The sequence below is a fragment of the Canis lupus genome, chromosome 10, assembly GCF_011100685.1.
Source record: "Canis lupus familiaris isolate Mischka breed German Shepherd chromosome 10, alternate assembly UU_Cfam_GSD_1.0, whole genome shotgun sequence".
Classification (NCBI taxonomy): Eukaryota; Metazoa; Chordata; class Mammalia; order Carnivora; family Canidae; genus Canis; species Canis lupus.
The window spans coordinates 10,333,824-10,356,689 of record NC_049231.1 but is presented as its reverse complement, the minus strand read 5'-3'; the positions used below and the strand labels follow the sequence as shown (position 1 = coordinate 10,356,689).

Sequence of the window (22,866 nt, the reverse complement as noted above, 5' to 3'; positions counted from 1 at the left end):
AGTAAGGTAGGACATTAAATTTTTATTCTGAAATTATCTCTGGCCACGACAATAAAATGTTAACAAATATTCACTGAACAGTCTTACTCCTATCTTCAGCTGTACAATACATACAGTATCATAGAACTGGCCACTAGGATTAAAATCCACCAGAACATATTTCATGTTAAGTGGCGACAGCAGCATCTCACAGAAATGTTTACATACATATATACACAGTCCACATTCAACCATTTTCACATATTTTCAGTACACACAGTTGCAGCATATTACAGTCACGTGTCTAAGTTGTTGCTCGATAAAAACCCAAGCCACTGCCTAGACATAACTGTAGCAGTTGAGCTGAGTATAATTACAATTAATTTTATCTATGTCCATAGCAGAGAGATGTACAAGCCCCTAAGAAACAGAGTTGACAAATACTTTTTTTTTTAATGCTACCACAGCATTATGTTGGGCGATATTAAAACCTTTACCAACCAAATCAGTTTTTTTTTTAAAAAGTCTTCTGCTTACCAGAAATACTCTTGATGAAAAAAATTACAAAAATGAATGCTCTCTTTTAAAATAATTCACACTTTTAAGATTCCAATATGGCCCAATGCTACTGATGCCTGAAGTGTTGCCTAACCTCCCGATGGAGTCCTTTAACACGACTCCAAACCACCCATTAAGTTTAAAAGTGGCTTAAGTGCCTTGCACCCAAATTGTAAAAATCCCTGGCCATCCGTACTAGAGCCAGGCACATAGAAAAGGAATGCACTTTGGTTCATACCAAATGCCCTGGGATTAATCACACTATAAAATTAAATGGTTTGAGGTAAATTTTTACAAATACAGTTGATTTTTGTCTAGTGTTAGCATAACAAAAAATATCATTTAAAAAATCAGTCTGATGATAAGATACAACAAAGATCGTCTTTAACCCCTTAAACATAGGAATTTCCGGTGTAACTAACCAGTGGTTACCTTTTTCAATGCCTGATGATGATTTACGCCTTGTGGTTTCTATTAAGGCCTGTAAGTCACTAGATATTTAAGACAGATGTATCTTTGCAGAGGTGGGTTCCATCCTTACTGCCTGGTATTCAAAGAGTTAAAGAGGCCAAAAAATGCATGCCCTACAACATGGCATTCAGAACAAAAGGCACATTGTTAATTAACACTGAGGGCACAATTTCTCCTCTCCTGTCGATCTGCACTGTCCTGCAGCACGGTGCTGTTCCACTGCTGGAGCAACGCACTCAAGTGGTCATGTGCGCTGTGGAGGTGCAAGAAACGGAGCCAGATGAGACTGCAACCAAAGACAAGACACTGTGCTATTCTGAAATCTGAAAACAGCTCAGACATCCCTAGACAATGGTAACCTGTGAGACCAAGGACTGTTTCCAAGCCAACTCCTAGTAGCCTATTAGAGCCCTTCATTTATTTAAGATCACAGAGATGCAACTTTTTTTTTTTTGGACATTATAATTAAGCTGGATTTTTTTTTTTTTTAAAGCAGCCCTATCACTAAACACTGAACATGGTGGCTCTTGTGAATGAAGTAAATTTCACTTTATTTCGGGGGTGGGGGTGCATAGCGCTGCACATCATAGTTTGGCTTAAAAGTTTCCGGTTACATTTGTGAATATAGTCACAAATGCACTATTGGCATCTTAAGAACCAGTTTTATGTGGTGGGGGAAAGACAAGCAGTATTAGTCCACTTATAAATTTTCACATGTATTTTAAAGGGAAGTTTCTATTAATGGCAGGCTCAGGTTCATATAAACCTAAATGTGAAAAGGAGGATGGATATGGAAGAGGAGCATCGCAAGGGAAAAACAGCCTTTATGGGTTTATTTTAATGACCTAAAGAAGCTAACCATCATTCAGAGGCTTACGGTTTTACAAAGCCACCATACTGAGTCTTCTACTTCTTATGCCTTCAAGTCACAATTTTAATAATAAATACACAATCTTTAAATTCTATAAGCCACTGATTGGGGTATCGTCACATGAGCATCGTTTTAAAAAGCAAGTTACTAACATATTATTGCACTTCCACAGATTACACAGAAATGTGTACGATATGCTAAAGAATTTGACTAGGGGAAAGAAGCTATAATTTCTAAATACAGAAGTACAAATTAATTTATCAGTGACACCCTTAAATAGTAAAGCAAATATCAACATCACTATCTTACTAATAAGCTAATCTTATTACTGTTTTTTGGCAAATATCTGTAATAGTTCCTGAGCATTTTTCTCCACCAACTGACAAAGCCTCAAGATAAGTGTTTTGTTCCAAAAACTACTTTTTTTTTCTTTTCTTCTTTAAAGTAAGAGAAACTGTAGGACTAATGTTAAAAGAACTTAACCGGAAACTTTCTTGGCCTCGTTGGGGACCATGCTTTAAGTACTTGTAAATCAATTTACAGGCAATACAATAGTATCTGTGCATATAAAAGAGTATTTATCCTAATTTATACTACCCAAAACCTATTATCCAAACAGGCAAAATCTTTCTATATTAAATTGCACATACCAAAAAAATTTCTTCCACGTGCCTTGAAATTGATAAATATCACTGCTCATACATTAGTGATAAAATACTGAATTTTTCACTTTGAAAATAATTATTATTCAGAGACGAAAATATTCTTTTGCCTAACTCTCAGTTACTTTCCCAGGTAAAGTGTCATTCCCACAAAAAACAATCAGTGCAATCCAAAAGAAAGTAAAACAGAGGAATGCAATTTGTGATTTTTCTAATGATGCAAGAAAGTCAAACCATTTAACTTGAGATTGAACTTTTCCTCCTTTACATTGGTTGTTAAAACGGGTCTCCTTGAACAGTCACAATGACTTCTGTTCAACAAGAGGATTTTCAGCCTTCTTTCTTTTTAAAGAAAGAGTTGATGCTTTCCCAGGCTAAGAGAACCTTACAGTGACACCTGCAAAGTGTGAACTCACTTTAATTTGCTAGACCTTTGGAACTGTGGAAATCCCCACCTTAAGTAGCCAGGCTGCTGTTCTTTTTTAAACTGGGATATGAAACAATGGTCAAAAATCACAGCTGAAATGTCTCTCTTCTGTATTAACAGTCTGGGATATATATTTGAAGGGGGAAAAAAAAACACCTAAATGCAAGCAACAGATGTGTGGTAAAAGAGGAACAGAGAGGAGAAAAGCAAAGAGGAGAAACAGTTCATGGAATACATTTCTATATTTAGGTGCAAAACCAAGTCCGTGATCTGAGGCTTCTTTACAAAACAGCTTGCTGATCGTATTAGAGAATGTGAAGGAACACACACGTTTCCATTTATCCACCCAGGTGTGCTTGGCCAGCTTTTAGAAAGTCAGAGTGCTAAGTGGGCATTTGAACTTGGGGATGTCGTGTCTGTTTGACCACTGGTTTAGGGAAAAAAAGTCTCTACCGTGCAGTTCTCTTTAGAGCGTCAGTGTTGTCCTGACTGTTCTCCTCCCGCCCTCACTACCACCCACGTAACTTAGGGGAAACGGAGGCAGGACATGCTACTCCTGTGTGTGAACCTGGAGCATCGGTGGGGCTGGGGGGGGAGGGGACCTTCGGGAGCAATCACCTCGGGGGAGGGGGGGAATATAATATGAACCATAAAAACAGTGAATGTCTTTGACACCAATCTGTAAATGCGCAGCAGTCATGAAGTAATCAATGGCCTGCCACTGATGTTTATTACTCTGCCACACTAGATACAGTAAGGCTCATCATACTTTTAGAACACAAAAACAGTTTCAGGAAGTATAAAAACTTAAAGCATTGTCCCCATGTATTTTATAAAAACAAAATGAACAACTTTCTTACATTAAAATAAGTGCTGAAAAGATACAAATGAGTTGAGTTATTGAGCAAATAAAAACAGGTCTGAGCTACTCCTTTTCAACCCAGTAAGGCTCAGCAACGTCGTATCTTTCAGATTACCAGCATCAGGGGACTCAGCTCAGCTGACAAGTTTTGGCAACACTGTCCTCTGCTGAATATTCCCATTGGCATCTGTCATCTGTGCCAAATTAGTCCTCAGTTTGGAAGCTGAGCTGGAAGGTGGAGGTAACTTGGAAATGGATGTGATAGCACCAGTGCTCTCGGTTATCCTTTTCACGGACGTCTTCTCCCCTGTCGGAGGCTTTGGCAGCCGCCTCCGCAGCCAGGGATGCCGTAAAGCCTGGCCAGGGGTCATGCGAACCGCAGGATCCCATTCTAAACACTGTTTTAAGAAGTCCAGGAAAAGGGGATCGTCACACCCTTTCAGTGCATTCCCCCACTCCCGGCTCTCTGGTGGGCCCCTCAGTTTCCCCCTCCGGGAACGGCCTCCGTTGAGAACCACAGAGCCGTCTGAGAGTGTCGTGACAGTGCAGTAACGGGGATAACCCTTGGAGCTCACAAAATTTTTGGCTCGTTTGGATGCATCCAGCAGTTTCTGGGAGGGCATGCCCAATAGTTCAATCATACAAGCCAGCTGGTCCCCTTCGTCTTCCCCAGGCAAGAGCGGGTAACCAGTCAGGAGCTCGGCTAAAATGCAACCCAGGCTCCACATATCGATGGGCATGCCGTACCTGGCGCCCAGGATCACTTCCGGAGCCCGGTAGAAACGGGACTGAATGTACGTGTAGACGCGCTGATGCTCGTAACAACTGGAGCCAAAATCGATCACTTTAATACCACTTCTACCCTGCTGCTTTAATAAAATGTTCTCGGGCTTAAGGTCACAGTGAATTATTCTGTTCTTGTGCAAAGCATCCAAGCACTGCAGAATGGAGTGGGCAAACTTGCGAACCAAAGGCAGGCTGAAGCCCTGGAACTTATTCTTCTTGATGAGCTCGTAGAGGTTCATGCTCAGCAGCTCGAACGTCATGCAGATGTGGTTCCGGAAGGTGAAGTTCTCCAGCATGTGGATGACGTTCATGGTGTTGTCCTTGTCCTGCTTCCGCAGGTGCTCCAGGATCCGGATCTCCTCCGCTGCCTGCCGGTGGAACCGCTTCTCATTCCGCACCATCTTCAGGGCCACGTGCTGGTGGACTTTGTGGTCGTAGGCCTTGACCACCTGCCCAAAGCTGCCCTTCCCAATGACCTTGAGGACCTCGTACCTGTAAGCCACGTGATCGTGGGGCACCTGCACGTAGGATCCCTGGTCATCGTCGTAGCCCCCGTTGTTGGGCCCACCTGTCATGCCCTGGCGCTTCTTTGCATTTGGACCCAAGAAATATATTTCAGGGTAGCTGAAAATCTCGTGGTGTTCAAAGGTGGTTAGTTTTTGCATGTATTGCTTCATTGCTTGTTCGGGTGTCATGGGGGTGGCTTTCACCTTCCCCATGCCTTCCATAGACTTCAGAGACGTGGAGCTCCCCTGCCGTCTGTGGATGCTCTCCAGCTGCCGCTCGGGCACCACCGGCAATCCCGCTTTACCCACTGTTGTAAGCCCATTTGGTTGTGTCGTGAGCACTGTCCGCTTGTTACTATTATCCTCAAACAGCTGCTGAACCTGGATCTGTCCGTGGCTGTGGCTGCCGACGTGTAAGTGATCATTCATTGTGTGCTTACTGCCGCCAAGCTGGAATTCAGAAAGCAAACGTGAATAGGATGGAAGAGGTGTGTCTGTTCACATGGGCTATTTTATGGGTCGGCCCCCGCCCCACCTTTACGAAATCCGGTTTGTTTGAATCTCCAGTCAGAGTCAGTTGCTCTAAATGGAAAGAGCTGTACACCCAGGAGGGACCTCACGAACACCCTGATGGGGAGAGTGGACAGGACGCCGACAACCTCTGATAAAGGAAAAAGATTACACGACTTGGTAAGGCTACGAAACTTGGGATCCAGAAAAAAAAGACCCCACGAGCGCTTACACCTAACAGACAAGCAGTTTGCTGTACATATCCAGGATCTTCCGAGCAGTTCCCTACGGAGGCGGAGAGCGTCTCTGTGCCTTGTTCGCTAGCCTCTACCTAAGATTCAGCACAGGGCCTGGCACAGCACAGGTGTTCCACTCAACCCACACAGCACCCAGTGAAACAGGATGCAGAGAGCATGAACAGGTAGTCGTGTGCTGGCTCCCCCTCCTCCGGAATACAACCTCCTTCTCACCGCAGTTAGTAGCTTCTTCGTTACCCCGAGGGCAGGGACCACATCTGTCTTGTTCACTACCCTTCCTCCAACGTCTAGCTAGCTCTGTGTGGAAACACTAGCATCTTCATTCTCCTCGGCCTCCTCTACTCCTTGGAAAACTGACCACACCTAGGAGAGAATGTATGAACCGCTGGCAAAAAAAAAAAAAAAAAAGTATGCACTTTCAGGCTTGAAAGATTCCCATGTAGATACGCACTGTAGCATCCTGTAAATCCCTAATCTATTTTTAAAAATGTCTGGGCTTCATTGACTGTGATGACCATTTAAGGCCATTCGGCGCAACAAACCAACCACCACACAGTTTGGGGCCTTCCTTTGGTCAATGGCTCAGCTCTCTCCACAATGTATTTCTGTGGGCTGCTGGGATACCCGGCTTTCCAACAAGGAACACAAAGTAGCGACTTCTATTTCAGGCACACATGCCATCCCTGAACATTCCTGTCTAAACAAAACTGATGGTGCAAGCCAAGGGGCCCCCGGCCTTCCACTGAGAATCTGCTGGGGATTTCTTTCAAGTATTATTATTGCAAAGATGTGAGGGAGGGGCGAGCACTGGCAGCCAGGATCCCCTCTCAGTTCGGAATCCTCACCAGCCTCAGACAACCACCCCACAAGACTTAATGCATCCTGCTGGGTGATTTTTATATAAAACCTTAACGATCAATTCCTCACCTCCAGCCCATCTTATCCGCTCAACCAGTATCAGCTAAGGTCTAGCCACGCAAGTGGTAGCATCCCTGCCCTTGAGAAGCTTACAACCGATTAGCTGAACTCTTTGGCCGTCACTATTTTTTCTCTTCTCCCTTTCTGAAGCCTACCTTCGGGGCTCTATGTCCTACCCAAGGAGTAGAAGCAGTTTGTATGTGTTAATTCAGCAACTTGGGAAGTGGTGTGGAATCACCTCGATTCCAAAATGAAATTTCTCAGTAGCAGACCAAGACCTTTGAATTTTCTTTAACTGACACGCCGCCCGCACAGTGATTATTTGAGGAGTGAGTTTTCTCTCTGCTTGCTTCTAAAACAAAGCAGAAGACAGTACAGTCCCTGGGCTTGTCTGAAGTGTGATTTCACAGATAGAGGGATTTTACTTCTCAGACTTCTAGTCAAACCCTTTTATTAAAGTCACAGATGATAATGATGCTAAGTGAACTTGTGTCAGGGCAGCTGGACAGGTTATTTTATCCCCATTCGAAGGCAAAAGCAGAACAATCTATAAAAATGGAATCAGGAAGTCCATGAGTATATATATAAAAGTAGTACAGGCTTGTCCACTGCTTTTGTTCCCAAGCCCGCTCTCTGCACCCCGCCCTCCCCACTGTGGTCTTTCAAGCACCAGGAAATACAAGGACCTGAAATTCGAAATATAGCTCACGTAGAGAACCATTCTCTTCGGGGTGGAAGTGATTCAGAAGAAAAACCTACATTACCAGTATGCACAGTACAAAAAGCAGGAGGCTTCACTAGGGACAAGATTAACCTCGGGGCTTTAGCAACTCCTAAAAAGACAGCAAAGCAAAACTTTCTGAGCATCCAAAATTCACTCCAGTTTCAGCAACGGCAATCTTCATGTTGTGCACGATTTAAAATATAACACACAAGTTTATCGACCAACACCGAAGAGAGTTCAACAACTAACTGGATCACCTCCCGTCTCTCCAACCACCTCCGCTGGGTCTTCTCAGCCGTCTCAAGGTCTCAAATATTAGTAGGTGAACTAACCTACCCTTGGGTGGCTTCAGGGGTTCCCCAGGGTTCAATCCTCAACTCTCCTGGCTTCTCGCCTCCCGTAATTCTCCCCGGCCGATCCTGACCACAGCCGGGGCTTCAGCAACCACCCAAGGGCTGGTATCTGCTGCATCTGCCACCTACAGCTGGGGCCCGCCCCACCTAGGCTGAGTCGGGGACTCTCGTGACCAACTATAGACCCGTGGCCTTTCCCACAAGCAATTCAAACTGAACTCCTGATCTTCCTACCACAACCATTTCCTCCTCCCATACCCTCAATTTCTGAGAAACAAGAGGCTTCACCTCCACGTCATCACTCAAGATTTACATCTGGAAATCCTTCTCAACGTCTCCCTCACCTCCTTAGTCCCCGCTAGGCCCTGTCCTCTCTCTCCATCCTACTCCCGCTCCACTGACCGGGCCTCACAGCCCACTCCTGTTGGGCTAGAATTTCCTTCTCGGGCTAGAATTCCTCAAATCTCTTCTCTCCAAAGTACTTCTAGAATGGTCATCGAGAAGTGTCAGTCTGATGGTGACCTCACTTCCGCTCAAGGCCTACAGCTATACCCCGTTTCCATAGACAGTAGAAGAATTTACAGGCCAGGACACCAGGTCCTAAAGTATAGCACATGAAAGACCTGAGGCCTTCCTTACAATGTCATCTACCACTGCTACAATTCTCTCTGAGAGTTACAAAGCTGGGTTCCCCAAAATGCGGCAACACCATGCTCCTTTACGCACCTCTCCTTTTTAAGTAACCGTTACAAGTCGAGGCATTTTCCTTAGACACACAGGTAATGAATCTCAGCTCTATCACTTACTAAATGTGTGACCTTGGGCAATTTACTTAATCTCTCTGAACCTCAGTATGCTTGGCTGTCAAAAGAAGGCAACAGAGTTTCTCATGAGGACTATTTGGGTTAAGTAAGGCAAAATGTATAAAGTGCTTAGTAAAGAAGAGCTATTATTATCCTTTCCAAAAGCTGCTGGGAATCTCCTCCCTAACCATGTCTACACAGTAAACTCCTTCTCAGCCTTCCATGTCCAGTTCAACTCTCATCTCTTCCATGAAACACAGGAAAGGCCCCTTTCCTCCCTTGTGCTTGTAGCCCACCGACCGACTGTTAACATCTACTTCATCTTCCCTTAAGTGCTGTAATACCTGAGGTACCCACCTGGCTGTGAGCAATACCAGGGCGGGGTCACCTGTTAATCTTTGTAAGTCCCTATTAACACAAACCCAAACATGCAGTAAGCACTCAGTAACTATCTGCGGAACGGAAGAACAGGTGTCAATAAATCCTTGCTAACTGATACCTCTCTGAGTTCTGCTTGGGAACTACCTTTGCACCTTCACAAGGAAACACGAACTTAATGCCCAGGGAACTGGGAATCGTCCCCAGTGATCCAGGTCACAAGATGGTAGGCTTGCAGTGCATCAGCAGAGACTTTAAAGGCAAATGAGAGCCAGTAAAAAAGTACCGGGGGCAGAGGCATCAACTAAACCCCCGAAAGCCATGGATGGCATCTTAAAAACTCTCCAGATGTTAAGGGGATTCAGTTGAGAGGCTTTAGTAAGGAAGGCCTTTGATCTCAAGCACTGCAGACTCCTAAAATCACAACGAAATTCTGAAGCACAATTAACTGATGATTAAAAAAAAAAAATAAAAGGGAGGGGGCAGCTCTAGAAGAGCCACCCTATTTCCAGAACACATTTGCCAGGCCTACGTAACGGTAAAGATATTAAAAACCTCTTGGAGTCTGACAACCTGGCTTATTCCTATTTGCCACTGCCTACCTAGCATGGCTGTCACATTTAAAAATATACACAGAACGAAGGCAATTGTTAGAAATGTACAATCTATGGGTTCAAACAGGCCTACAAAAGCCTTCTCTGACCATGAAATCGTTTAGTATTAAAAATTATAGAAGGACAGTGGTCTAACCAGTTGGGTAGTTTAAATCTCTTCCAATAAGAAAGTGGAATATAGCAGATACTTCATACTGTGCTAACATTTTGGAGCATTTAAAAACTTCCCTGAAGTCATCTTAGAAATGCAGTATAGTGTTATGGGAACAGACCTGACTGTCAAAAGGCTGGATTTTAGCTGCTCCTCAAACAGTCTGTGTGACCCTCAGTCAAATATCTACTTTTTCTTCAAAATATTACTATTTTAAAAATGAGAAAACTCATTCTTTCTTAATCCCAATTATTTTATAAAGGTAAAATGGTAACCGGAGACTGCTTTAGTCATCAGAACAGTTATGAAAGTGAGATAATACTAACACTTGGGAACTTAAAAAAACGTATATCATTATCTCACAATATCAAAAGAAAAAAACTACAGGAATCAAGACGGTTACTGGGTACACTCTTAGGACAAATAGAAATAAACAAAATGACTAAGTATACAATAATATATCCATGGAGACAGGGAACAAAAGGGCAATGGATGAAATAAATTCCAAAGTTCATAATCTTTATAAGCACATATTTACCCACCTACTATATCATGACCAGGGAAAATATGGGCAAGCTTCTGTGATAAGATCCCTTTTCTTATCCTCAATACCCATCCCTCCCGACCATTTTAAAACTGTTCTTCCCAGATATAACTGCTGTGGAATTAAAAAAAAAAAAAAAAACACCCCATAAAGCACCTGAAAGACATATGGACGTACGGATCTGCAAAGGTTCCTGCATTTATAACAAAACGAACACAACTTCCTAGGCTTAGCGGTGTCAAGCAAGATGTTGAAGGTAGGCTCAGGAGGGCCTGGGCTTTCACTCCAGCCTTGATACGAAGTGGCTGGGGAGTCTTGACCAAACCAGTTAACCTGTCCGACTGCTACCTCATCTGTAAAATGAAGGAGTAGAACCAGATAAACACTGTGGTCTTTTTAAACTTTCCTGTTCTAGGAAATCTGCAATGTCGTACAAATCAAAGCTAAACCACAATAGAAAACGAACCTCACACTTTCAAAACCAACTCCGATGACCAATAGCATACTGGAATTTTAACTCTAAGCTCAAGACAGGTAAACCAGTCCGATACTGCAGCGAAATACAAGCATCCATTCCTGGGAGTCCTGAGAAGGCCCCTCACATCTGTTCATTTCTGGGCCACCTCAAGCTGTTGCTCCAGTGCATACCTTCTGTTTTCTCTAATTTCATCACATATTTCTACGGGAAAGGCTCTGATCTAGTAAAGCCCACTTTTGGAATCCAGGTGCAAACCAAGTACTTCTTTCCCAGGTCACACCAAGTCACGTGATTACATCCACACACGGGGATGGGGGTGGGGGTGTGGAAGCGGATGCTACGTTTCCAAATTGTCAGATGATTCCAAACCAAACCAGAAACTCCTAAAAACCAATGGCAATTCCTCAACTAAAACGTCACTGTAACAGGAATATTCAGCCCTAACATATGGAATCCACCAGCCCACCGACAGATTCTCTTCCACCATCAACATGTAACACAGATCAGTTAACTTCTGTGTAGTGAATTCTTAGCCCCTGGTCACGTGGGGGAGGGGGGAGCGGGGGGGGGGGGGAGAGAAGAGAGGAAGGGAGAGAGAATGACTAACAACAAAATGTTTTCCTACACAACTTGTGCACATGGGTCCAGGTCTAAGGGGGGATACTGCACTGGGGCATCCTCTCACAAACTGTCTAATAAAGAAGTTTCCACGTACCCCCTGACCCTCAGAGATGCTTCTCTGTAGAGCAGAAATGGCCTTTTCTACAAGAATTCAACTTGCACTAGGCAAAGCCATATTCCCACCAAGCATCCCTTACACAGAACCACCTTAGGCCGTTCTTCTGGAGGATCCAGTTGCAAGTAGGACCTGGGGAAGCACGGCCTGCTCCCCAAGTGCGCACCTCCTCTAAGGGGCAGTCACCTTCCAAGGGCGATCTCTGCGAGCTGAGAAGAGGTACATGCCGAGGTCAAATCCAGCCGGCCAATCCGCAGCCACAGGTCCCACGGTGGGTGGTGGGTGGTGGGCTCTCCACCCACCCGGGGACCGCAGCACCTGCCAGGTAGGTGCCCTTCCCTTCTCGCTTCCAAAGCAAAGGCGGCTCTTTCCTTTTGAATGATATCCAAGCGGGAGAATCCTACAGGGGTGGCTGGTTGTTTTGACTGCTGCTGTGGCTCTTATTTCTGTTCACGTTAATTACAATTTCTGCTGTGCTCAAACCTGTAGCACTCATAAAACATGCTTCCACACGCGGGGGACAATTGGCGGTGCTCCCTGCTGGCTGGGGCCGGGCCTGGGAGGCTCTTTGGGGGATCGATTTTCCGGGCAGGTCGGCCTGACTGTCCCCTAACACATATCTGTTCTATAAATACCCACTACCCAACGTGGGGGGGGGGGGGGGTGGCGGCTGGGGGATGTTTATCCGGTCAGGGAAAGGAGCTCTGGGAAGCGAGGAGGGGGAAAAGAAGGAAAGCAGCGCGGAGGAAGTTCCGAGGAAGAGGAGCCGGGGTGGGCGGGCTCCGGAGGGGAAGCGAGGGGCCCAGGCCACGAATCTCCCTTTGTGGCCGCAGCCCTGCGCTCGCCCGGGGTGCACGGGGTGGCGTCCGAGGGGCCAGGAGCCAGGGGCGTGGGGACCCTCGCGTCCCGGCGTCAGAGCCGCACTGCCCCGAGCCTGGGCCCGCGGCCCTCCCCGCCCCTCCCCGCCCCCCCGGCCTCCCGGGGGCTGGGTCTCACCGTGTGCGCCGCGGCCGCAGCGTTGCCGGCCCGGAGAGGCGGCAGGGCGATCGGGGAGGGCGGGCCGGTCCCCACTCCGCTCCGGGGGGCCCCCGCACCGAGCCCCGGGGAGGCCTGCAGCTGTCGCACGGCGCTGTCCCCTCCTCGGCCTGGGAGCCACGCGCGGGAGGAGACAAAAGAGGGTCAGGGAGGGAGAGCCACCGGACCCCGACGCCCCGCCCCACCCCTCGGGCGGCGAACCCCGCTCTCCCCCGGGAGGGGGCCGGACGGTGCGGCGGGCCAAGCGGGAGGACGGGGGCGCCGGGCCCCGGGCGGGGTGCGGGCAGCTGCAAAGTTCGGGCGGGCGCCGGCGCGGGAGTTCGCGACCCGCGGCGCTGCCGGGCGGGCGGGGAAGGGGCTCGCACCGCCGGCGGGGGCGCGGGGGCGCGGGGGCGCGGGGGCGCGGGGGGGCAGGGGGCGCGGGGGGGGCAGGGGGCGCGGGGGTGCAGGGCCCCCTCGGAGGCGCCCCGGGCCCGCGCGCAACAATGAGCCGGGCCGCGGCGAGGGCGCGCCGTCCTCCCGGGCCCGCCGCCGCGCGCACTTCGCTCGAGGTCCCGCGGGCGCCCCGCCACGAGGGCAGGACCCGGGCGCGCGGGGGCCGCGGGGGCCGCGGGGCGGGGGGCGGGGGGCGGCCCGGCCCTGCTTACCGGTCGGGTAGGCGGCGGGAGCGGCGGCCGAAGGTTTCCTGGTTAACATGGCCGCTGGAGCAGAAAATGCATTTCAGGGCCGCCGCCGCCGCCGCCGCCCGTCCTGCCGCTGCTCCTCCCGGCCGCCCCTCCGCGGCTCTCCGGCGCCTCCTCGCCGCCTCGCGTCCGCTACAGCCGGCCCCGCGCAGCCCGCCGCATCCCCGCCGCCCGGGCCCGCCGCCGCGAGCGCCCCGCTCTCCTCCTCGCCGCCGCCGCCGCCGCCGCCGCCGTCCTCTTCCTCGGGCGGCCGCAGCACCCCCCGGCCCGTGCACATGCCTCGCCCTCCCCTGCGCGCCGCGGGCCTCCCCGAGTCCCTCACATGGGGCGCGGGGGAGCGGGCTGCGCCGCCTGCACCGACTCGCTCGGGAGCCTCCCCCGGGCCCGCGCGCGCGCCCCCGCGCACACTCGCACTGGCGCCCGCGCGCCGCCCGGCCCGGGAGGACGGCCCCGCCCCCGCCCCGCCCCGCCCCGCCCCGCCCCGCCCCCGCCCCGTCCCGCGGCCGCCGCAGGCCCCGCCCCCTCCGCTGCAGGCCCCGCCCCCGCCCCCGCTGCAGGCCCCGCCGGCTCCGCCCCCTCCGCCGCCGCAGGCCCCGCCCCCGCCCCGCTGTCGCTGCAGGCCCCGCCCCCTCCGCCGCAGGCCCCGCCCCCGGACCCACCCACCCACCCCCACCCCCGCCCAGCCCGGCCGCACGCGCTCACGCACACCCCGCCCCCACCCGGCCGCCCTCCGGAGTCCCTGCCCCACCCAGTCATCTGCACGGCCGCCCCTCCAGTCCCCGGAAAAGTCTGCAGGCTCCGCTCGGCCTCCGCCTCCCCCGGCGGCCCTCCGCGCGGCTGCCCGGCTCCCCGGCCCGCAGCCCCTGCAGCGCCCCCCCTCCTCCTCCGCCCACACCGCCGCAGAGCCCCCTCCCCTTCCGCGGGTGCCCCCTACACACAGGCACGCCCGGCTCGCTGGGCCCGGGGGCTGCTCGCACACAATACGCGCCCCCAGCCCGCCTCTGGTCCCAGGGGCTTAAGCATCCCCCCGGGCCGCAGCTGATCTGGGAAATTAACTTGGCGGTGCGAGGGTCACCTCGGCGAGCCAAGCCCGGAGCGCGGGCGACGGGCTGCCTCCCCCTGCACCGCGGGCGCACACGCCCTCCGGGTTCCCTGGCACCGAGGGGGCACCGAGGGGCCGCCGGCCGGGCCGGGACGCGAGGCGCAGAGGCGCCGGGGGGTTGCTAGGCAAAAACAAACATCGCAGGCGCCTCCCCTTGGCGTCCCGCGGCCGCGGAGACACACCTGCCCGCCGCCGCCGCCGCCGCCGCCGCCCGGGGGGGGGGGGCACCCTGAGCTCCGCTCGTCCCCGGAGGCCCGGCTCCCGCTCTCCCGGCCTCGCCCACGTGGGCACGGTCCCTGCGGTCCCTGCCCTCTTGCCGTCACGGCCTCTCTCCCTTGCGGGCTGCAGACCTGCGCGCCCGTCCCGCACCTGCGTCCTGTCGAGTGTGTGGAACATCCTCTGCACAAAGGTCACGGGTTTGGGTCACTTCGGGCAAGGCGGAGCAAGCGCGGGCGATCCCGCGGACCACGGGCCCTCCTCCTCCGGAAGAGGAGCTGCGGGTGTCTGAAGTTCTGGGGGACCTGGGTGTCCTATGCCCTGCCCCGCGTGACCTGCCGTGCCCCCGGCTGCACCCAGCGTGCAGGCCTGAACCAGCCCAGCGCAGACTCCACTCAGAAGGGGGCCACCTCCCGCGGAGCCCCGTCGCCCCTACCGTTTGCAGATTGTCATAGCAGCCTCCCAGAGGGAGCACCCTGGGCCGCGTACAAGTGCCCCAAACCCGAGTGTTTCAAAGAAAGGCTGTGACCCGGCCTCCGGGGGCTCTGCAGAGGCATCAAAGACAGTGGCTTTGGCAGAGGAAGCCAGTGGGGCGGAGGAGAATCTGGCCTGGTGCATGTGCTGCAAAGACATCCTGTTGGCGCCTTCTTCTAACCAAATAGAACGCGGTGAAATGCTCAATCCGACAAGAGGCCTCTGGAGCAGTGATAACCGGGTCTGGCCCTGGCAAGAAACTGCCCCCTTAGCCTGCCGGCCCATCCAGATCCACCTGGGGAAAGAGCTGGTGTTCAGAATTACCTAAAAGAAAAGGGGCTGCTGAGTGGCAGAGGGGAAGCCGGAACCCATTCCCTGGCTCCCAGTCTAACTGCACTCTGCTTTCCTTTACCTGACCACCTTGGATTGTTAAGAAACTCAAGACTTTTTCCTTCCTTCCTTCCTTCCTTCCTTCCTTCCTTCCTTCCTTCCTTCCTTCCTTCCTTCCTTCCTTCCTTCCTTCCTTCCTTCCTTCCTTCCTTCCTTCTTTAAAGATTTTATTTATTTATTCACGAGGGACCCAGAGAGAGAGGTCGAGACACAGGCAGAGGGAGACTCAGGCTCCCAGCAGAAAGCCTGGTGCAGACTTGATCCCAAAATCCCAGGACCACGCCCTGGGCCAAAGGCAGAGGCTCAACCATTTAGCCACCCAGGTGCCCCTCCTTCTTTCCTTTTCAAAACAATTATTTTCATACCGTATTCCTTTTTTTTTTTTAAATGAATACCCCATGTAACGGATCTTCAAATAAAAAAAATCTCAAGCAAAAAATTCAATTTTAATATAACCTGACACCCCTTTTGAGCTAAATCAAAGTCACTGTTGCTATACTTCGGTAGAAACGAAATATGGCACTGCTTTTTCATGAATAAGGGCAATGCTGGAAGTCGTGGTTTGTAAAATCCAAATTACCAATATTAATCTATACACTAAACATGAGGAAAAGGAGCACCGACTTTTTTTTTTTTAAAACAGAAGGACACACACACACACAAAATAAACAAAAGGACACAAAGAATCATTAACTTTAATCAAAGAAAGAAAAAGATACATGTTTGGGGAACTTTAACAGTATATTGCTTTATGACATGGCAAGTATCATTTCAATTTTATATTTTTTTTGTTGTTTTGTCTTAAGAAAAATTTTATATTAGCCTAATCTGGCTATTTTGATTATAAATGGCATACCTCTCAAAATTATATTCTCACTCAAAATGAGTATTTATAATTTCTTGGGTTTCTCTCATTCTGTTAAATATTGAGGACTTCAATATTAATTTAATTTAATTTAATATTTAATTTAATTCAGCCTGTCAAATTGTTTGATTATGTCAAACATAATCAAATATGTCATAATATTTGATTATGTCAAATACATGTCTAAATGCATTCCGTGAGCTTTCAAGGAGAATGAAATGAGTACATGCTATGAGTTAGGACCCTCCAACGTTAGTATTTTAATGCATCATTATTAATCCCACTGGCTCTTTACCTCTTTATAAAACTCTTTCACAAATATTATCACGTGTAATCCTCAGGATTCAGTCTGACTGGGTTGTATGATGTTACTAGTAGCCACCTCAGGGGGCTCCAGTTCATTAGTGAATGTCCACTCTTTGATTGTTACCTGTTGGAAAAACCCCATCGGTGTTGTATGTTTATAAAACCCAGACTCAGATAACAAATAGGTAGGCAGGATGTGGCCGGAGTAGAGAGAAGGAAGCTTTGGGGGACTCACAATAGAGCCTTGTGGAAGTTGAGTTTTCGCCGGGAAAAGTAATGATCACAGGGAAATTGAAAATGAACAAGAAAATTGCTGGTTCTAAATCACATTCACGGGATCCCTGGGTGGCACAGCGGTTTAGCGCCTGCCTTTGGCCCGGGGCGTGATCCTGGAGACCCGGGATCAAATCCCACGTCGGGCTCCCGGGACATGGAGCCTGCTTCTCCCTCTGCCTATGTCTCTGCCTCTCTCTCTCTCTGTGTGTGTGACTATCATAAATAAAAATTAAAAAAAAAAAACCACATTCACTCCTTTAATCCCTTTATCCTAGAAACATCTACAAAGAATTTAGTATGTGCAAGGCCTACAGATATGATGAATCATCAGATGAAGTGGGCTAGGCTTCAGTCTGGCAATCTATTAGGACCTCGTTCTTTTGTCCAATTAAGCAATAAACAGTAAGCCCTTAACATATTTTTGACGCTTTCAGAACTGGGCCTACACCGTTAAGTAAATAATCTCTGGCTTTGGTGATTGTGATTAAGGAGCTCTCAGTCCAGGATAGGAGACCACACATTTAGTGATGTGATGGAGCAGAAACTGAGGCCAGTAGGAGGTACGGTGGTGGCACACGGAGGGAATGATGAGCTCTACTTAAGTGGTGACCGGCATCCAAGAGGTTGCGCTTCAATGAAAGTTCTTTACAAATAAAAATTATTTATTCAATCATAAGAGATGCAGAGAGAGAGAGAGAGAGGCAGAGGGAGAAGCAGGCTCCATGCAGGGAGCCTGATGTGGGACTCAATCCTGGGACTCCAGGATCACGTCCTAGGCCAAAGGTAGCACTAAACCACTGAGTCACCAGGGCTGCCCTTTGGTGAAGGTTCTAAAGACACTTGGGTGTCTTTAGACACCATCCAACACCATCCAACACCATCCAACAAGCCAGGATATTCTAGGCAGAAGAAACAGGATACACAGATGTACCAAGGTATAAGGAAGCGTGGTGTATTCTGGAAGAAGGGTCAGCAATTTAAAATGGAGGGTGCTTGGGGTAGCAGGGAAAAGCGCCGTCCTGTCGCCTCCATAAAGTCAGGGTCATGGATGCTAGAGTCAGGTGAAGAATTATCTGAAATTTTACCAGCTGTGGAAATGTGAAAACAAGACACAAGGTCTCTTAAAGCAGTGAAGCCAATTACTAGGAACTGACTCATTTGGGGTCGCGGAGCCCTGAAGGGGAGTCCAGCCTAACTCCCCGTAGGAGAACACTACTTACTGGTGGTAACTTCCATGTGCCCATCACCAAGGTCCAGAGCCATTTGGAGAAAAACACGACCTTTATTGCCTGAAGTCCATGAATGGAATCTGCTGAGATGTAGGTAGGAGGCCTAGATGCCATATCACCTGATGGTCACTGGGTGTTTGCATTTGCATCTGTGGCCGTCGCTGGTATGGAAAACAAGAAGTGATTTCCATGCCGTGGAAACTTGGTGATCCACCAAGCAAAGTTGGGGCAGGCTGGTCATGTTTTGGGTAGCGTACTTACAGAGCCTGTTTCTTTGATCCTAAGTGGAAGACTACCCCTAAAGCAAGCCAGATATCTAGAAAGGCTGAGGATATTGTTCAGCATTTCTTGGGGATAGTTCTCCTGCTTTCTCCAACTACACCTTAAGGATGGAGTTAATATAAAAACCAGTGAGCAAAGAGAAGACAAAGTTACACCCTGGAAGCGAGGAGTGCATGATAAAGAGCCCAGTGGGACCGCTATTCACACTCTGTCTTTGGCACTAGCAAGACAAATGTGAACAGGGTGGTGGCCAGTGTGTCCAGGAGCTTCGAAGGGACAGAAGCACCACAACCGGATAGAGTCCCCACCAGCTGGCCCCCGATGTAGTGGCCACGCTATCGGCACAGCTCACAGAGCTGGCCAGTGGGGTCAGCCCTTAGGAGACAGGCTGACAAGGCCCTACCGGGGGCCGCCAGCCAGGAACAGGTACCCGGGAATCATGCTGGGCCCTGCTCCTGCTGAAGGATAAAGAGGGGAAGTGGTACCAGAGCCTTTGAGAGCAGCTCCACTGGGGAGTTTGCTAGAAGAGAGACAGTGATGCAACTCTGCGAACCAGAGGAGAGCTGGAGAAAAGGGTCTGTGACATCCCATCTTGGGACCTTTGGTGCCACTCTAACCAAAAGTAGTGTCATCTAGTAGTAGGAAGGGGCAAGTGGGGAGGAGAAGCGGGGAGGAGAAGAGGGTTTCACAAGCATTGTGGGGGTTACCCTGGGCGTTGCTGCTGGTGTGCTGTACGGAGTAGAAACGAAGGCCAAGGATGGGCTAAGGAAAAACATCCACATATTCAACCTGTCAGGACCTTCTATAAATAAGGAAAAAGATCCAAATTCACTATATATATATATATATATATATATATATATATATATACCCTTGCTGTTCAAGGTATATGTTCAAACAGCATGGGTTTGAATCGCATGGGTCCACTTACAAGTGGATATTTTTTTTATAAATACAGTACTGTAAATGTATTTTTCTTATGAATTTCTTTTTTTTTAAGATTTTATTTATTCAATAGGGAGAGAGAACATGCACAAGCAGGGGGAGAGGCAGAGGGAGAGGGAGAGGGAGACTCCCCCCAGAGCAGGGACCCCAATGCGGGACTCAATCCCAGGACCCCAGGATCACTGTCCGAGCCGAAGGCAAACGCCCAAAGACTGAGCCACCCAGGTGCCACCCCCCCTTAATAATTTTCTTAATAACATTTTCTCTTCTCTAGCTTACTTTTTTTAATAATAAATTTATCTTTTATTGATGTTCAATTTGCCAACATACAGAATAACACTTTATTTTAAAAATACACTATATGTATTTTTTCCAAATACACTATACAATGTGTAATACACTATATTAGTTTATGTAATACACTATACGTACTTTATTGTAAATACACATAATATACAAAATACGTGTCAGTCGATTCTATTACTAATAAGGTTTCTGGTCTATCAATAATAAATAAGGCTATCAATAATTAATAATTAAGTTTTGAGAAGTCAAAAGTTGGATGTGGATTTTCAACTGCACGGAGCTGCTATGCCCCTCATCTTCTCCTTGTTCAAGGGTAAACTGTATGTGATGAACAGATATATTCAATATCAACCTCTGTATATCGCTCCATATGTAACCCATTATATATATATAAAACCCTTTATACACTGTGTATACGTGTCTGAAATCCATTATACATCTGTCAAGTCAATTATCAAGTTCCTACATGTGTCAGGCATTGATCTTGGTGTCTGGAGTCAAGCAGACTAGGTCCTTGCTCCGTAGATCTTGTATTCCAGGGCAATTCCAGGGCAAGGAGAGCAATAAGTGACACAATGCAAACACCACACGTCAGGTGGCAGTGGGCACTATAGGGAAACAGAAGTGAGGTAGGAGGTAGGGAGAGATGGGAGAGTCAGCAGGGAGGGCCTCTCTAATAAGGTAATAGGCTTTTAGCAGGTGGAGATCTCCAAGCGGAGGGCCTGGAAGATGCAAGGGCCCTGAAGTGGAAAAGTAGGGGGGCAGGTGGCTGGCACCATGAAGTGGGTGACAGGGAAAGTCATAGAGATGCGGTCAGAGACATAGCAGGATCCAGGTCACGCTAAGAAATTTGGATCTTACTATTTTTTTGTAAAGATTGTATTTATTTATTTGACAAAGCGCGCACAAGCAGGGGGAGTGGCAGGCAAGAGGGAGAGGGAGAAGCAGGCTCCCCACTGAGCAGGGAGCCCAAGGTGGGGTGGGGGGGCTCGATCCCAGGACCCTGAGATCATGGCCAGACACTTCACCAACTGAGCTACCCAGCCTGCCCCCACCCCCCCCCACCCCCCCCCACCCCCGCCCCAGGATTTTACTTTGATTGACTTGGAAATCCAAGGCTTTGGTGCTTGGAAAGTTATACTTAGAGTGGGAAGTTACTATTTATTGACTTGCTTACCTATTTTACGATCTTTTTTTTTTAAGATTTTATTTATTGATTCATGACAGACACACACAGAGAGAGAGAGAGAAGCAGAGACACAGGCAGAGGGAGAAGCAGGCCCCATGCAGGGAGCCCGATGCAGGACTCGATCCCAGGACCCCAGGATCACGCCCTGGGCCCAAGGCAGGCGTTAAACCGCTGAGCCACCCAGGGATCCCCCTTATTTTACAATCTTCAACGTATATGAATTTTTACACCTTTTCTAATTGACAGCATACTAGGCACTGTGGACAGTAAAAGCCCCACACAAACCTACTTCCAAGGGATTCCAGCCTAGCTTGGGAGAAAGCTCACACTCCAGGAAACATTTGGGCCACACAGTAAAGAGCCTGTGCCCCCTATTTTCCATTTCTCCCTCGGATCCAGCCTTCCACCCCATTCTGTGCCACAGGGGGCTTTACAGAGGCGTCAAGGGGTGCCCTCGCCCATTAGCTTCTGGTTGGGTTTACCATTGGAAGGTCCTGGCAAGAGACCAAGGGCAATAAGGAGACAATAGGGTCAGGCTGTTCATCTCCCTGGCTCGCCCCAAGCCAGCTCACCTCAGATTGGCCATGGCCCTTGAGTAAAGGCCTCAGCTCATGTCGGGAGCACTTTCCTACGGCAACAGCTAGTCCCCAAGGGACTTGGGGACTTGGACACTCCTCAGTCCCCCTGCCCCTTCAAGCCTGGAGGCGCCCAGGGTTTCTTGCTGTGGCTGGCTCTACGGGCTGGATTTTCCCTTCGCCCTATCCACACTCCTGAATGTAGTCCTTTCATTAAACTCTCTGGGTCCTCTGTAGGATAGGTCGTGGAATCTAAATGTCCCAGAACTCTAGAGGGCTGGGAGGATCTGTGCCCGTGGGAGGAATCAGAGTGGGATTCCTGGCAAAGGCACAACCTGCCCTGGGCCTCAGAAAAGGAGCAAGCAGACCTTGCGAGCGAAGGCAGGGACTCTGCAGAGCTGAGGAGGAAGCCCGGGGAACAGGCGTGGTGGGTAGGGCAGCGGCCCATCCGGGTCACCGATAGCAACCAATGCCAGAGGGAGGAGTTTCCACTTGGCCAGGAGGGAAACCAAGGCCACCAGAGATTTCTGAGGCATGAGTTGACCTGAGACAAGTGCTTAGGAAGGAATGTGATCGATTTGGCTGCAGTGCCCCCAGAAAGACAAGAGTGGGGAGGGGGCAACAACAGAAATGCCCAGTTCGGAGGTGGCTTCCAGAAGGAGCTGAGGGGGGCACTGGGAGGCAGGGGCAGATACTGGTCATTTGGATGCTCTCCCTGGAGCCCAGGGGAGGGGGGCCTTTGAAGTAAGGAGAGGCCGGAAGTGATGGAAGCACCAGATGTTTTCCTCACTACCCTTGGGCCTCAGAAGCATCCAGAATTCCTCGAGCTGCTTATCCAGGCATTTTGCAACAAAGCTTATTAAGATGATCAGTTCAAGGGAGACATAATTGTGAGATAACAAGACAGGGAAACTCGGAATCCAGAAAGATCCCTTCCCAGCGGCCCGCAGACAGGATGTAGCGTTCACTCAGGGAGGATGAGTTGTCATGAAGGAGGAAGAGACAGCGTGTTCCAGAGCCCCGTTTTATGGGCCAGGGTCTCATTTATTGTGAGGATCGATGCCCTAAGGTTGGGTACAGACTGTTTAGATTCAGACAAAGGGGTACCTCTCATTAAAAGAAAATGCAAAAATCTGAAGACGTCCCCCTCTTCCCTTCGTTGTCTTGGAGGAAGGAGAAGAGACACACCGACAGGATCTGGAATGATCCATGCCCCTGTTCACTAGGCAGCCCTGGGCGTTGAGGTCCCCTACACCTTGCAGGTCTGGCGTCTTTGGAGCCTCTCACTCCAGGCCTCTGTAGAGCGAGTCTGGGGATACAACTCTTGTCCCCCCTTGGATATAGGTCTGTTATAGGGCAAATGCAGAAGAGTCTGGTTCAGGATAGTCCTGCTCATCACAGTCAG

General features: G+C 49.7%; 1 protein-coding gene across 6 annotated transcripts; it reads right to left on the bottom strand.

Annotated features, from left to right (window-relative positions):
* Positions 1 to 2: 2 nt before the first annotated feature.
* Positions 3 to 13,424, bottom strand: DYRK2 (dual specificity tyrosine phosphorylation regulated kinase 2). 6 transcript variants are annotated; one of them, XM_038549955.1, is made up of 3 exons: positions 13,271 to 13,424; positions 12,585 to 12,733; positions 3 to 5,572 (listed from the first exon to the last, which is right to left on the bottom strand). In XM_038549955.1, the coding sequence occupies exons 1-3, from the start codon at positions 13,317 to 13,319 to the stop codon at positions 3,965 to 3,967; spliced, it is 1,806 nt and encodes a 601-aa protein (XP_038405883.1). In that variant the 5' UTR covers positions 13,320 to 13,424; the 3' UTR covers positions 3 to 3,964. The 6 variants fall into 6 exon arrangements, with proteins under 6 accessions (XP_038405883.1, XP_038405886.1, XP_038405884.1 ...); XM_038549958.1 differs by lacking the exon at positions 12,585 to 12,733 and having other exon boundaries at positions 13,271 to 13,407; XM_038549956.1 differs by lacking the exons at positions 12,585 to 12,733; positions 13,271 to 13,424 and adding an exon at positions 11,775 to 12,163.
* Between the last annotated feature and the right edge of the window lie 9,442 nt (positions 13,425 to 22,866).